Source organism: Phalaenopsis equestris, unplaced genomic scaffold (assembly GCF_001263595.1).
Source record: "Phalaenopsis equestris unplaced genomic scaffold, ASM126359v1 Scaffold000803, whole genome shotgun sequence".
NCBI classification, from domain to species: Eukaryota; Viridiplantae; Streptophyta; class Magnoliopsida; order Asparagales; family Orchidaceae; genus Phalaenopsis; species Phalaenopsis equestris.
Genome location: NW_018165243.1, coordinates 675,768 through 691,291, shown reverse-complemented (window position 1 = coordinate 691,291; position 15,524 = coordinate 675,768). Strand labels below are relative to the sequence as shown.

The window sequence follows — 15,524 nt, the reverse complement described above, 5'->3', positions numbered from 1 at the left end:
ATTGGAACTCATCAAATGTTTACCCGTGAGTAAACTATTACCTTAAAATAGAAACAAATCATGAGTCTCTCTCGTCAATCTCCTCCATGTGATCCTACTTGTTATTTCACTGCTGCCAAATATAAGCATTGGCGTCATGCTATGTCGGAAGAGTTAAAGTTTTGCAATCTCAAGGAAACTAGGTCCTAGTTTGGAGGCAAATGAAATTCAAAAGAAAATGCAAACCATGCTTGATATAATGCTCACCTGGTTGCACAGGGATTCAATCAACATCACGAGATCGACAGCACGCACTGGAATCTTCGGTATCATTGCAAAAATGTTTATCCTGTGAGTTTTTGTTACTATAGCTTTCACCGTTCACTGGAAAATCATCTGAATAGATGTTTCAAGAGCCTTTTTGCAAGGAATTAAGTGAAATTGTTTATATAGAACGACCGGAAGGATTTCAGGATCATATTCATGATCCCAATTATGTTTGTCATCTAAAGAAAGCTATTTACAGTATCAAACAAGCATCACGACAGTGGTTTGCTACTTTCACAGGATATTTACAACAATCGAAGTTCCAACCTAGTACAACAAATTCCTCTCTTAGTTTTCTGTTATCATACTGACAACTCATACATTTACATTCTCATCTATGTTGACGAGTTCTATTAATAGAAAATGATACACCTATCATTCAAAATATTTTTCATAAACTTTGCATCCGCTTTAACATGAAAAATATTGGTCTCATCTCTCAATTCTCGGCACTTCCACCACCACAAACAAACATGGGCTGCATGCAAATGGGACGGCCTATGCTTACATGCACATGGATGCTTAACTCCAAACCGATTCAAAATCCTATGGCTCAATGGAAATCCTCTGATGAAACTAATCAAGGTCTACTTCATGATTCTTTTTTCTATCATAAGATTGTAGATTCTCTACGGTATATCACTCATACACGACCAAACATTTTTTACGCCGTCAATTAGGCCAGTTAATCCATCCATCAACTTACACAACATAATTTCCAACAATTGAAGTACATTCTTCAGTATATTTAAAACACTACAGACTTTAACCTTCCAATATGTAGAGGAAATCTACAAGTTACAACATATGTTGACACGGACTAGTTCGGTCATTCCATTGACCATAAATCTACTAAACACTATATCTTGCCTCAACGCTCATATCATGGTCAGCTAAATATCATGTGAAAGTATCACGATATGTTTCAAGTATGATCATTTGTTGTATATTAAACCAAACTCACAATTTGTCCATCAAGATTGTTAGTTTGAAGAAGGATGTTAAGTATTCAGTTTAACAAAGGAATCTAAGACTCTTTGTCATTTGCATTATATATGTTGTAAATATTTTTCATCTGATTGGTTGTTTCACTTTATTGTCATCCTATATATAGGATCTGATGTAACTAGTCTGCAACATTAAATATATTAGAGTAAGGTTGTTATATCTTTCCTTATTCTACTTTATTTCCTTTTCCCTGCCTAACATAATGTTTGTTTCATGCATTAAGAAATCCAAAAAAAAAAGATATAATAAAGACGAATTTCTCTCCGGTCTTACAAGAGAAAATCATGGGCATCAAAGAGGAAAAAGAAGAATACAAATAAAATAATGAAGGCGATGGAGGCGACGTAAAGCTGGACAAATGTCAGTAATTTTGAAGTAAATTAATTTTCTTACTCGTCTTAATTCAAAATTAATAATGAACTACAATGAAAACCCAACGTCAAATAGCTTTCTTCATATTTTTAGCTTGGCATGCACAAATTTATACAAAATTTAAACTTGATGCGTCAAGAAAAACTTAGCTATCTGTTATATATATATATATATATATACATACATAGCTAATTAATGAGACGCTTTAGGGATTCAATTCTTCCAATTCTCCCCAAAGAATTAGCACCAAAATTGATATTAATAAGGCATTTGATAATGTTGATCAGAGCTTTATTCATGAGAGGCTCAACAAGCTTAACATTCCTATGAAATTCATTGATTGGAAAAAAAAAAGCTTGTACAAATCATGTGAAATTCTCTATGATTATTAATGGTGAATTGCATGGCTACTTTTCCTCAGCCTCCAAGCATAGACAAGGGTGTGCCATCTCTCTATACATTTCTACCATTACAATGAATGGCTTCTCTAGACTTTTACAAGGGTGTGGGAACTGTTCTGGCTTAAATAACTCTTAAGGAAATTTCTCTATATATATGTGTCACGTTCCCAGGTCAGTTGGTAGAGTGTTCGGTTCGGTGGTGTGAGTCACCACTGCTCTGAGGTTCGAATCCCGGCTCTGGCGACTGTTGCCTTAAGGAAGGGGTACTAGAATATTTGGAGCATGGGTTACCCTCAAACCTGACAGGGGTCGAGCCAATAGAGCGGGTTGGGTATCTCACGCCTCGGCCCATTCCTTAAAAAAATAATATATACATATATGGGAAATTTACATCATACCACATAACTTTTATGTTTTTATCTATCTAATATCTAAATTTATACATAGATGGTAATAACATTTTTGACAAGATAATAAAAATATAAATTTAGGGACTATGACAATCCTAAAAAAATGTATTGTTGGAGGCTGCTCATAGAGGAGGTGGTCGGTGTGCTCTCTATTCGCCACATTATACATATGAGTCCAATTAATTATTATAAGGTCCAAATTTATGTGTCTATTTATGATTTGAGTTGATATAGTTCAGTTTTTCATAATATTATAAATTTGTCCATCCAAGCTAAAATTAATGAAAACAGTTTTTGCATAATTTCTTATGTTTTTATTTATATTCTGTAATATTTAATAAGTCTTCCATCTTCTTATATATCTGTTCTAAAATAAGGCATGAAAAAGAATTATAAAAATTTCATTGATTTTTTCACCACATTCCATTATTGAAATTTTTATCATATTAAATTTAAAATTAATGTTTATGTTAACGTAAATTCTGCAATAATTTAATTATTATTTAAACGTTTTATTTATCTCAAAATTTATTTATTAATTTTATTAATCAAAATTTAAGCTAATATATTTTCCCACATGTTTCGCCTTCCGAACAAAAGATTTCTGCTTACCTGCAGCAGCATCCTGAGATAGCTAAGTTGCAGCTAATAAGTTGATAAGTTGCAGCTGCCCCAAACAGATCTTTAATGTGCATAGTACACTCAATTAGACGTATTCATTAATTACATTATATGGCTTTTAAGAGTGAGCAGCAATTTTTTTAAAAGTAATTGAGCAGGTATGTATGTCGATGGAATAAAGATTAGAATTCTCAGTATATTAATAATTTTTTATCCCAAAACTCATCTCACTAAAAAAGGTAAAATTTATCTACTTTATATTTTGATCACAAAGCCCTCATCGGATCATTTTCGAAATTCAAATCTCTTTTACAAACTGATTTTTTTAAGTTCGGACAATTATTACTCATCATGTATGAAAATTCATGGCTGTAAAGTAGTGAATTATCATATTAGCATTTCACAAGAATTTAGCTCACTCACATGAAATAAAACAATCATTAGAGACACCCAAAATTTTTTTAAGTAGAAAACCTGAATAGGTAAAAAACTACATGGTCTAACGGAGCTAAAGAGATCAACTAGAAACTGAAGATTATAAATACGGTCTCTTGTCCCACATAAGGGAAATGGTTACACAATCTTTTGAACTATAAAATTGATGCATGGATGAACTTTTCATAAGAAGTGAATGGTGGTCCATTCTGATCGACTACGATCGATGAGTGATGGTTTATGACAGTCGATGAGTGATGGTAGGCGACGATTGGTGACTGTTGCTAGGGAGCACTCGCCCGGTGGTGGTAGAACACAACAGGAGCAGTAGAAGCAAGTGGCAACAATTGTTGCAGCAGAAGCGTGTAGCTAATCAAAAAAAGCAGATGGCTGTTGTGGCAGAAGCAACAAGTGAAACTGGTGGAAGAAGCAACAAGCGGAGATGTTGAGAAGCCTGACTAGAGAGAGGGGAGCTATTGTGCATGAGACCGGGGCTTCAGTTCATATTCAAATAGTCTAATATAAGGGGAAAAAAAGCTAAGCGTGGGAGGCGTGAGGCGTTCCTCAGCCATTGTGAGGCGTACACCTTGCCCGAGATGCTTCACCTGAACATTCCAGGTGAGGCATACCTCTTGAAGCAGTTTTTGAAAATGTGTCGTGACTCAAAAAGATGAATCTAACAAGTCCAAGATCAAAGGAAGCTCTCTGGACCGTTCGATCAAAGCGGATCATATTTATGCATTTGTTGCACCCGGATCTCTATAAAAAAAAACCCTACACGTCTTTGAAAAGAAAGAAAGTGTTTGGAGCCCGAGGAAGATAGCTTGAAATTTGGAGAAGGAGCTTAAGTCCACCATCACGTCATTATCAACGCTGCCAACCACCACTAGCTTATTGCCGCTTACCACCAATTGACAACCACCGCCTACTATCACTCATCGATCGTCACTGACAATCACTCATCAATCGTCGCCAGTCAGCATCGACCACCGTTCACTTTTTTATGAAAATTTCATCCACGCATTGACTTTATACCTGAGAATACAAAGTAACAATTTCCCTCCTATGGGATGAGGGATTGTACTTGTAAAATATAGTTTAAAGTAGATCTCTTCAGCTTGGTCAGACCCCGTAGGATTTTCTCTTTTCAAGTTTTTCACCTAAAAAAAATTAGTATCTCTAATGGTTATTTTATTTCTTATAGGTGTGTGCTAAATTATCGTGAAATGTTAAGATAATAATTCATTATTTTTTCGCTATGAATTTTCTAACATGCATGAATAAAAATTGTCTGGACTTTAAAAAATCAAGTTTATATAAAATTTTTAAAAATTGAAAATAATAATATCCGCTCAATTACTTTTTAAATAATTACAGTTGACTCATATAGGTCCTAAAATTTAATTAATGAATACATCTAATTGAGTGTAATTAATTAACACAACTAATTGAGTGTACTATACACATAACTACACCTCCATACACATCTCACAGTCACCATACCACAAGGCACATTCACCACAACCCACCCTATCCTCAACACAACCACCACTACCCTCAACCCTTATCACAACCACCACAGTTCATAACACAACCACCACAACCCTCAACTCTCAGCACAACCACCGCAATCCACAACACAATCACCATCCAACCACAACACCACACACATCCCACAGCTACCACACTGCAAGACACAACCACCACAACTCTAACCCTAAACACAGCCACAGCAACCATTGTCCCTCAGCACAACCTCCAAAACCACAACCCTCAACCCTCAATCCACAACACAACCACCCTCCCAACCACAACACAATACAACCATCAGAAATAAAAAAAAATCTAACGCCAATGCAAAATAACATGAATTACAAAAACCAATGTAGCATAAATTGCAAAATCCAACAGTATTGAACAACCAAATAGAACTTAGAAAACCATTGCAAAATCACAATGCCAGATAATAGTGGTAGAGAATATCGTGGGCTGAGGGAGGGTTGAGGGGGAAGCAAAGAAGCCAAGCAAAGACAAAGCACAACCCACAGATTGGACAGGAGGAGGCGAGCAAGGATCTTACGAGAGAAGCTCAGTAGAGAGTGGACGGAGGTGGTAAGGTAGTAAAAGCCGAGCAGTATTAAAAATGCCCCCGCCCTGCATTTTTCAAACATTTAAAAAAAAAAGTGAAATTTCAGGCTGCGCGCCGCGCAAAATATGCAGCCCCAAGCAAACCCTAAGGCTTCTTTTTGCGTAACCATTTTTAGGCCGTTTTTGTGCTCCCGCTTCACCTGTTGATATATAGACCATAGCATTGATTATGATCAATGAAATGTAGTAGCAGATCATAAGAAACAAAAAACAAATCCCTCTCTAATCTTACACGAGAAAAACAAGGGAATAAAAAAAATCAGCTGCTGTTATCGATGCCTTACGAAACAGCCAACGTGTTATAACAAAAAAGAAGATTTACATGCATATCACTTAACTCATATGTATTTACAAGTCTACCTAACACACAAACTTCAACTTTTACACGCGCATATGTACAATTATATTTATATATATTAGTAAATGATGATTCGATGGCTAAGAAACTGCCACCTTTCCGTAAATATATAGTTTGAGCTAAACTAGCACGTGTGAGCTCTAGTTCTCCTCCTATAAAGTGTCGAGGATAAGCCAATATTAGTTCCATGCAATTAAACCGATGGAGCACGTCAACGCACCAGCTGGTGGAGGCAACAACCATATCGCCATAACCCTACCGCTTGTGGCGGCCTTCTTCCTCGTCGCCGCCGGCTCCCCCCATTCAATGGCCGCAACTGTTCCGGCCCACAAGTCCTCCTCCGATCTCAAGCTGCCAATCGTAGCTGCCCGCACAGCTGGTATATATAGAGGGGCAAACTAAAATTTTTATATATTATTAAAATTTAGTTTTTTTTGCCACTTTTGAGATGCTAATTTTGCCCATATCAAAACACATTTTGTCTTTCATTGTCCTACCATGGTTCCACCCATATACACATACATATATTCACAAAACATCATGCCCGTTTAGATTTGCTCACCAATTCACCAAAAACTACGCACTGACTTCTAATATATATGTATGTTTCTATGCAGTGAAAGATAATGAAGAAGCATGTTGCGACGAGTGTGGAATCTGCATGAAAACATGGCCACCGATATGCAACTGCAGGGACGTGCACAAGGAATGTCCGTCTTGGTGCTTATTATGCGAGGATGTTGAAGGCGGCAAGGTGTGCGCAGACTTCAGGGTCAACTACTGTAAGAATGGCTGCAATACAAGGAAAGATCGGTGCTGCAATAAGTGTGGAGTTTGCGCACTAACCGTGCCTCCGATTTGCAATTGCATGGATGTGGTTGAAGAGTGCCCGTCTTGGTGCGACAGATGCCAGGATGTTGACGGGTATGGCAGAGTGTGTGCGGACTTTAAGCCCAATTATTGTGAGAAATCATGCGGTACTTAATTGAGATCCTTTTAGGTATGGAAGGACTTATGATCGATCTGTGTGCGCCTTCGATCTTTGCTGTTTAAATAAATGGATCTGCTTTGTATGGATCGTCATGGAACTAATATGTGACGTTTAGGGTTTATGAATGATTAAATAAAGGATGAAGCGTGCAGCAGCGGCTTCTATGTTTGCTTTTAATGTTTATGGTATGCTTTCGAGATGGTTTATTTTCTTGCATGCAATAAGTCTATTGGAATTGACTTTGTATAAATGGAATCTCATCATCCATACATAACGAATTGGTATGGTATATTCATAGCATAACATATGAACAGTAAGAACTAGAATTCTTATTGATACTGGAACTCATAAGGAAGAAAATAGATTTATGGATGGAATCAAATATGCACCATTTACAGAAAAAAATATTCGGTTATTGGGGAACAATAAATATACTTCTAATGTCGGATCAGGATCAACTAGGACAGAAATAAAGCATTGGATCGAACTCTTCTTTGGTGTCAAGGTAATAGCTATGAATAGCATCGACTCCCGGGAAAGGGTAGAAGGATGGGACCTATTATGGGACATACAATGCATTACAGATATATGATCATTACAGACGTATGACATACAATGCATTATAGTATAGCTCATTTTCGAACTCACCATTCGAGCTCTACTCAGGCTCGCCATTTAAGCTCAACTCGAGGTTGAGCTCATATTCCCGAGCTTGAATTTGATATGACTCGAGCTATCAACTTTTTTACTCCCCCCTTACATGCAATACATGCTGTCGGAAGGTAATATTTCCTGGTAAATTAGAATTAAAATCGGGAAAGGGAGAGCTCGTAAAAAATATATTATATTTTTATTCAAAAGGTTCCATAAATGGAAACAGTGTTCGTCTCTTATCGCCGCGTCGCATATGGGAAGAGATAGATACTTGTGCGGTCTCTAATCGCCGCGTCATACATCTCAATCCAATCAATTATTATGATTTATGAGCTTTAAAATAACATATATCTAAAAATTTTTAAATTTATTTTGAGCTGGCTCACTGACTGTAGCTCTTTTTTTTATTTAGCATTTATATGTATGCCACATAATTATATATATGTCATTACATATACACACACAGATATATATATATATAGACATTTCTTTATATCATTTAAGAGAATCAAATTTTGATTTAATAAATAAATATTCCTTCCATTAAATGGAGGAAAAAAATTGAAAAAATAAATAAAGTGTCTTAAAACATATTATGAAAATCATCAATACCATTTGAAATTTGTGTTTGATCATGCAATGCATTCCAAACAAATCGGTTTGGCATACAATAATCTGCTAGCATCTCTAATGTAGTGCCCATTTGAGTCAGTTTATTTGGTGCGGTGGCGTTTTGAAAACGCACCTGGTATGTTTGGGTAAACTGGGTTTTGACAGCTTATGTGTTTTGAAAACGCTGAAAATAGCATTTTCACACCATACCTATCTAGGTGTGGTGGCAGCTTTCTGGTAGTGGTTTGACTTTTCCAAAAAAAATAAAAATTTGTAATAGCCCCAATAAGCTGCACCTGCCCCTTATCAGCAGATTATTTTTTATCAGCTTATCAGCAAATTATTCAATAAGCTGCAGCTGCTCCAAACAGACAAATACTCTTATAAGGTGAAATAATGCAACATTTACGTGCATATCATTCATTGCAACCAATTCTCTAATTGATGTTATATTTTTAAAAACTTAATCTCTTACGTCTTATAAAAATGATAGTTTTGTCATTCAAAGGAAAGTAATGCAGAATATCAAAGTGAAGCCATGATGGAAAAAAGAGACTGATCTCATTTAAAAACATAATAGAACATAGTTGCAAGCTTATTGCTCAAATGACACCAATTATCGAACAAGCACATATATTGATTAACGGAGCAAATGGAGATGTTGGTAAATCTTATGTATTATTATTATCAAAAGAATTATATATGCAAATTGATCTCTGAAAGCTTTCAATCGATCTTAGTGTAAAAGAAGACAGTAAAAAACTTCCAAATGTTGTTATAGACTAATGCAAATAGGTTCAAGTAGATTCAACAAAACTCAATGGTTCAACAATCTAATTAGACATATGTCAATTGTTTGAATTGAGTACATTAAAATTGGAGTTAAAGCTATGCTTTTTTCAATAGTTCGACAATCAAAATAAATCAATGCAAAATGCTATTAGAAAATAATGCAAATAGCTCTATATTATATACTTCCATTGATTTGTTAGAAGTACAAAGGCAGATTTTTAATTAGTTTGGATTCGTGTATTTTGCTAAATAACTTCATTTACCTTTAGCTCCTTTTGAAACAATGTTATAGTCGGACTGCAGTTTGCAGTTACTGTGTTGTTGTTTGCAACAACCAAACTACACAGAATGTTATTTTAATTTTTGTTATGTGTATCCCCATTCATTGGAGCCAAAGTGACTTATTTTTTTATCCTTGACAAAAAAAATTGATGGTATAACTATTGTAGATGACCCGGTGGTCAAATTGTCAAGGTCTCCCATGGTGACAAAAATTTATGTGAAGGGCATCACATTGAACTTTTTTCTTGGAACTTTCATAAAATAAAAAATTGTACTATACATTATCTAGTAACATGGAGGTCATCCACCTTTTAAAGTGATGCATGCTGATAAAGATGTGAATGTGGTTGTATGATCAATTCAACTTTCTCTACCATTATAATAGAAATTGCATTTTCATAACTATCACTATTGATGATGAGGTTACAAACTTTGTCTCGCACCACACATTTTGTTCTAAAGATATTATGATGAAGCCATTATGGATTAAGAAGGGAATCAACATTAAGGAGCTTACGAAGGACCCCTTCATTTGCATGAAACACCTACTCTCCTGTAAGTTTTTTATGACCATTCCTTGGTATTTCTTCCGCTTTGGATTGTTTTCTTCTACCAATGAAATAATCCAGTGACTAGAATAATTGGATGTTATATGTTCTAATCATGACACTTAAAACACATTTTTGAAGAAGAATTCACAAACATTTATGTTGTTCCTTGTGGTTGAAAAACAACTTGCATGTTGCTGGATTTGCCTTTGTTCTCACCTGGTTAGGCCACATTTTGCACAATTTTGGACTGAACCAATTTCTCACTCGTGGGGATATGCAAAAGTGTAGTTTTTACTCCATTTCTGTTGCCCGTCAACCTCAATAGCCGAGTTGATGATGGCTTGGAGGGTTCAAAAAAGGATTTTGGAGCTGATGTTAGAGCACTTTGCAATGAAGGATTTTGGAGATGCAAAACAAATCAGTGGCATGTGAATTGTCATAGATATAGCTAGAAGCACGTTGAGACTCTCTCAAGCTGAGTATGTGAAAAAGGTAGTTATCACGTTCAATATGAATAAGGCCAAACCAGTTGTCACACCCTTGGACAACCACTTTAGACTCAACAAGAATCGGTCACCCAAGTCAAATGATGAACAAAACCACACGAGTAAGGTTCCTTATGCTTCAGTTATTGGTTCACTTATGTATGTTATGATTTGCACCATACCGGATATTGCCCATGCAGTTGGAGTTGTTAGCAGAAACATGAGTAATCCTGGAAAGAAATATTGAGAAGCTCTGAAGTGGATCTTGAGGTACCTAAATGACTCTGCAGAAAGTTTCTTGTGTTTCTCAAGAAAGAGTTCAGAGGTATAGGGCTATGTTGATGCTAATCTAGCTGGAGACATTGATACCAGAAGAAGTACAACAAGCTATATTTATACTTTTGGTGGCAATGCAGTATCATGAGGCTCTAATCTGCAGAAGACAGTTTCGTTGTCTACTACAAAAGCTGAGTATATAATAGTATCAGAGGCTGTAAAGGAGATTATATGACTACATGTCTTCTTGGAGGAATTGGGCAAGAATAATCAGTAGGGCATTCTCTATAATGATAAATAGAGCGTCATATTTCTTACCAAGAATCCAACATTTCAGTCCAGGACCAAGCTTATTCAGATCAGGTATCATTTTAGAAGATCATTGTTAGATGATTGACAGTTGTTGCTTGAGAAAATTTGTGGAAGCAAAAACTCTGCTGATATTTTGACTATGAGTGTTACACTTGAGAAACTGAAGTTGTGCGTAGCTTCAGTTGGTCTTCTAGCTTGAAGGCAGTGGACTTAAGTTGCAGAGGTGGAAGATATCAATTTGAGGAATAAGTCATTGTTGTCTGTGGACTGATCTCCAAGTGGGAAATTTGTTAGAGGTAGAGCCCGGTTTCAAATTAAAAAAAAAAGGAAATACCTGCTTCCGCCTCTTTTGCCCGCGAAGTGAAGCTTCGCTTCACCTCCCGCTCTTTTAAGTTGGGAACCGAAGCAATGAGTGTGAGTGTTCCTTCCTATTTCACGATATACAGGAGGCGAACTTAAAAAGAAGGAGAAGAAGATAAGAAATCACAAGATTTTTTCATCCTTGGTGCGTGCGGTGGCTACAACAAAATCTGCTTCTTCTTTTTGGTTCTCCCAGGCTTCTTCTCTCCTTTTTTTTGGCTACGATGAGATAACAGAAGAATATAAAAAGCTTCTTCACATTTTCTAGTATTTATTTTTCCAATATTTCATTTTCTTCTTTGTGGTTCACGGTGGAGGGAGAGAAGAGAGGGAGGTAGAGGAAAGTTGTTTATTGTAATCGTCAAGGCGATCGATGACAGTGTAACTCCTCAAGTAATAAAATTCTCCGCAACTCTGTATACGTAGGCAAAAATTTGTCAAACCACGTAAATCTCTGTGCGTCCTTTTTCTAATGTGCATTTTCTCGTTTTATTTTTTCGCTCCATCGTCGATCGTTCAATTTTATATACATACCGCAACACCCACTAGGATGTTGTTGCCACTATGAGCCGAACTTGAGCTCGAATCAAGCTCATCATTTGAGCTCTACTCGGACTTGTTATTTGAGCTCAACTTGAGCTTGAGCACATATTCCGGAGCTCTTGAGCCATCAACTCTTTTACTCCCCCTTACATGCAACACATGCTGTCGGAAGGTTATATTTCCTGGTAAATTAGAATAAAAATCGGTTATATTTACATTCAAAAGGTTCCATAAATGGCCGCGTCATACATGGGAAGAGATAGATGCTTGTGTGGCCTCTAATCGCCGCGCTACACACCTCTCTCTACATGACGATTTATGAGCTTTAAAATAATATATATCTACATATTTTTAAATTCATTTTGAGCTGTCTCGCTGACTGTAGCTGTTTTTTTTATATATATATATATAATTTGGCATTTATATATATGCCACATAAAATTTAAAAATTATTTTGAAAAAGAATATTTATTGCTATACAAAAAGATAATCTTATCGTAATCTGGTTGATATTGACGTGAATGTGGAAAAATACGTGGGCATGAGAAATCAATTCATGTGTGTGAATTAAGGTTATTTGGGAGTACATAAAAGGATACTTTCGGAATGTAGATGCTACATAAATGGAAATAAAAGGCCATAATTTTTTATTTGTATTATACCATTTTTTTTTTTTAGAAATTGGATTTTTTTTTAATAATTTATTTATTTTATTCGAAGTTTAAACCGGATCGCATATATTCGTATGTTCTCGATTTAGTATGACATTGTTGAACACAAATATGTCTGTGAATCACAATTAAGAAATAGAGAATGAGAAATGGAGAAAATTTTCCTTGGATGTGAGAAATTGGGTATTATTTTTTATTCGTGTTTTCAACCACATCTATTACATTTATAGTTCTCCCATTTATTGAGGATTAGGAATGATATGAAGTGACAATTGTAAACCTAACCTCCTTTTAATGATCAGTTCTATGCCATGAGATCGTTGGATATTCAGTGAATAATTCTCATGTTGTTCGTCCTATATATGGATGGTCTTCGGGCAAGTCAACCTGATCTGGATAAGTTGTCTGCCAGTCAGAAGTTTCTTGATTGTTCGTTTGATTGGCATCTGATCTCTAGTCTCTGATTTGCCCATCCTTGGAGTTTCTTTGCTTATTTTCATATAGTTCCAACAGATGACTCTTGCTCCGCTCATAGTCATTCGATCCGTGGAGAAAAGTTGATTTAATTTTAGAACAATTTGAATCCTTTATCTTTACAAGTGGTTCTCAACGTTGAGCCTCCCATGAACTCGTGTTTCAAGATCCATTCCCCTCATATTATTGACGAGACATCCAATTAATATTAATTTATTTGTAAAGCAAAATAATCATTCATTAGAGAAAAAAAATAAAGTGTTGGACTAATTCTAGATATTTGCGCACCAATGAGTTTGAAAGTGCACATGCCTAAAAAATAAATCTACCCCCACTCATATACTATAAAATCTTTTATATTTCAATTGCTTATATTAAAATAGTTTAGTGGTGATGATCGAGTGATAACAGTCTATCAACAACATTCAAACAATTGATAACTTCTAAAATTGAGTCAACAAGTGTACGATTTTATTTTCTCATCATGGATTTTGTTCAATCCATCTAAATTATGAATTGATTTGTTGACCATGACTTGTAGGAGGTAATAGCTAGTTACAACAAATAATTAGATTTCAATCCAAAATAATGCAGCAACTTCAAATAATGGACACAAACACTTCTTTCATAGATGCATCTCATTAAAGGTAGCCACATGTAAGAGAAGATTTGATTTTGGCCCTCCTGATTATCAACAAATGCTCATTTGTCAGATTCATAACATTAACCCTACTCAATTTTGCAACAAGATATAGCCTTATATCAATTATGGGTATGGTTTATCATCCTAACAAAAGTTCTATAAGTATATATGTGGCTGCTTTTTCTTTCTGAAATAATTTAGTTGGTGCATTCATACTCCAATTTGGTCATGATAGATTCTATTATCAGAGGATTCAATTTCAGAAGGCTATAATGAGTAATTACTTATTTATCTTGATTAGAAAAAAAAATAAAAATCTCTTACTGGTTGCGCCATCTCGTTGGATGGAAAGCATAATTTAGGTCGATTTGAGACTATTGCAATTGTTTGAATAAACAGTTGCGAAGTTGTTGTAGAAGAAATTGTTATTTAAAAAATTGTAGTGGTTATTACAAATTTATTTTATTTTCAAACCGCTTTCAGTCGAGTGAATGCTTTGACATTTTGGGCAACGTTTTTGGGTCCAAACCGTGTTTCAAGTGTTTGATTGGATGTTCCAGTCGGAATGGTGCATTCGCCGCACCTCATTTTTTACGAATTTAAGAAGCTCCTCTGACGACGGCACCCAACGGTTTGATTTTTCTCACTACAAATATAGCCCTTAAAGTTTCGTGATTATGTGAATTGTGATAAAATATGATTATAACACAGTGGTATTAAAGAACACACATTCCACATAATTCTTATTTATTTACATATCTCACAATTAAAAATGCTCTTTAATATTTGTTGCACACAACAAATTAGATCAAAGTTTTGTATATGGCTATAAAAAATATAAATCATTGAGTAAGAAAATATATATAATATGAGCACATGAGTATTTTAGTCATTTGGCACATACAACACTTTTAAAATAGTAGATTTTCCACAACAACTTTTAAACTGAGATTTCATATAATCATAGATGTCCCAAACACACCATTAACTAGATGAGATTGTAAAATGCAACTTCTTACCACAACATTTAAAAAAAAAAAGACTAATTTTCCAAAACATCAAAAGGGCGATACGATAACTGTCTAATTAAGTGTTTGTTTGATGTAGCTGTAGTTGTTTGAAGGGGCACTTGTAGCTGTTTGAAAAAGCAACTATGAAGTTGGTGCACATGAAACTATTTTTTAAAAATCTACCATATAAATTTATTCTATTTTCAAAAATTCAAATTACAGGTTTCTGCAGCCGCCACACTTTAGTTGCACGGATTGAAAAAAAAAAACAGCTTTATTCCACAAATCTCATAAAAAAAGCAACAAAGTAGTTCCCCAAGGTTGAGAAAAAAAACTTTTCAACCACTTGCATTTCTAAAAAACCAGCATGAAAGCATTTCTTCAAACAGAATTGTAACGGTGATCTAAGAAATAAAGAAGACATTAAACTGTCCAAAATAGCATAAGAGCTTTGAGCTCAACTCCACTCAATTAAATCTTTACAGCTAAACGTTGGATGCAGTTTGGATCTTACAATAATTATCAAAGCATCGTAGTCAGGAATCAAATCATAATGCTTATTTGATCGTATAAAACCACATCAACGTATGTCCCCAAATAATCATACTCATAATTAAAATTTTCCACAGAAGCATGCATATAAAAAATAAACCATTTCTAGAAAATAATAAAAAATTTTGTAACTTTATGAAATATTAAAAAATTATCTTTAAATTAAATAATATACTATCTTTTACTTATATTTATAAATTTTGTATGTATACTTATAAATCATTACATGTTTTAATATATATATATATATATATATA

General features: G+C 34.9%; 1 protein-coding gene across 1 annotated transcript; it reads left to right on the top strand.

Moving 5' to 3' along the window:
• Window positions 1–6,221: 6,221 nt before the first annotated feature.
• LOC110031379 (Bowman-Birk type proteinase inhibitor-like) lies at window positions 6,222–7,087 on the top strand. The gene is made up of 2 exons (XM_020734549.1): window positions 6,222–6,438; window positions 6,677–7,087. Exons 1-2 carry the CDS (start codon window positions 6,261–6,263, stop codon window positions 7,042–7,044), a joined length of 546 nt encoding a protein of 181 aa, XP_020590208.1. The 5' UTR covers window positions 6,222–6,260; the 3' UTR covers window positions 7,045–7,087.
• The last annotated feature ends 8,437 nt before the right edge of the window (window positions 7,088–15,524 follow it).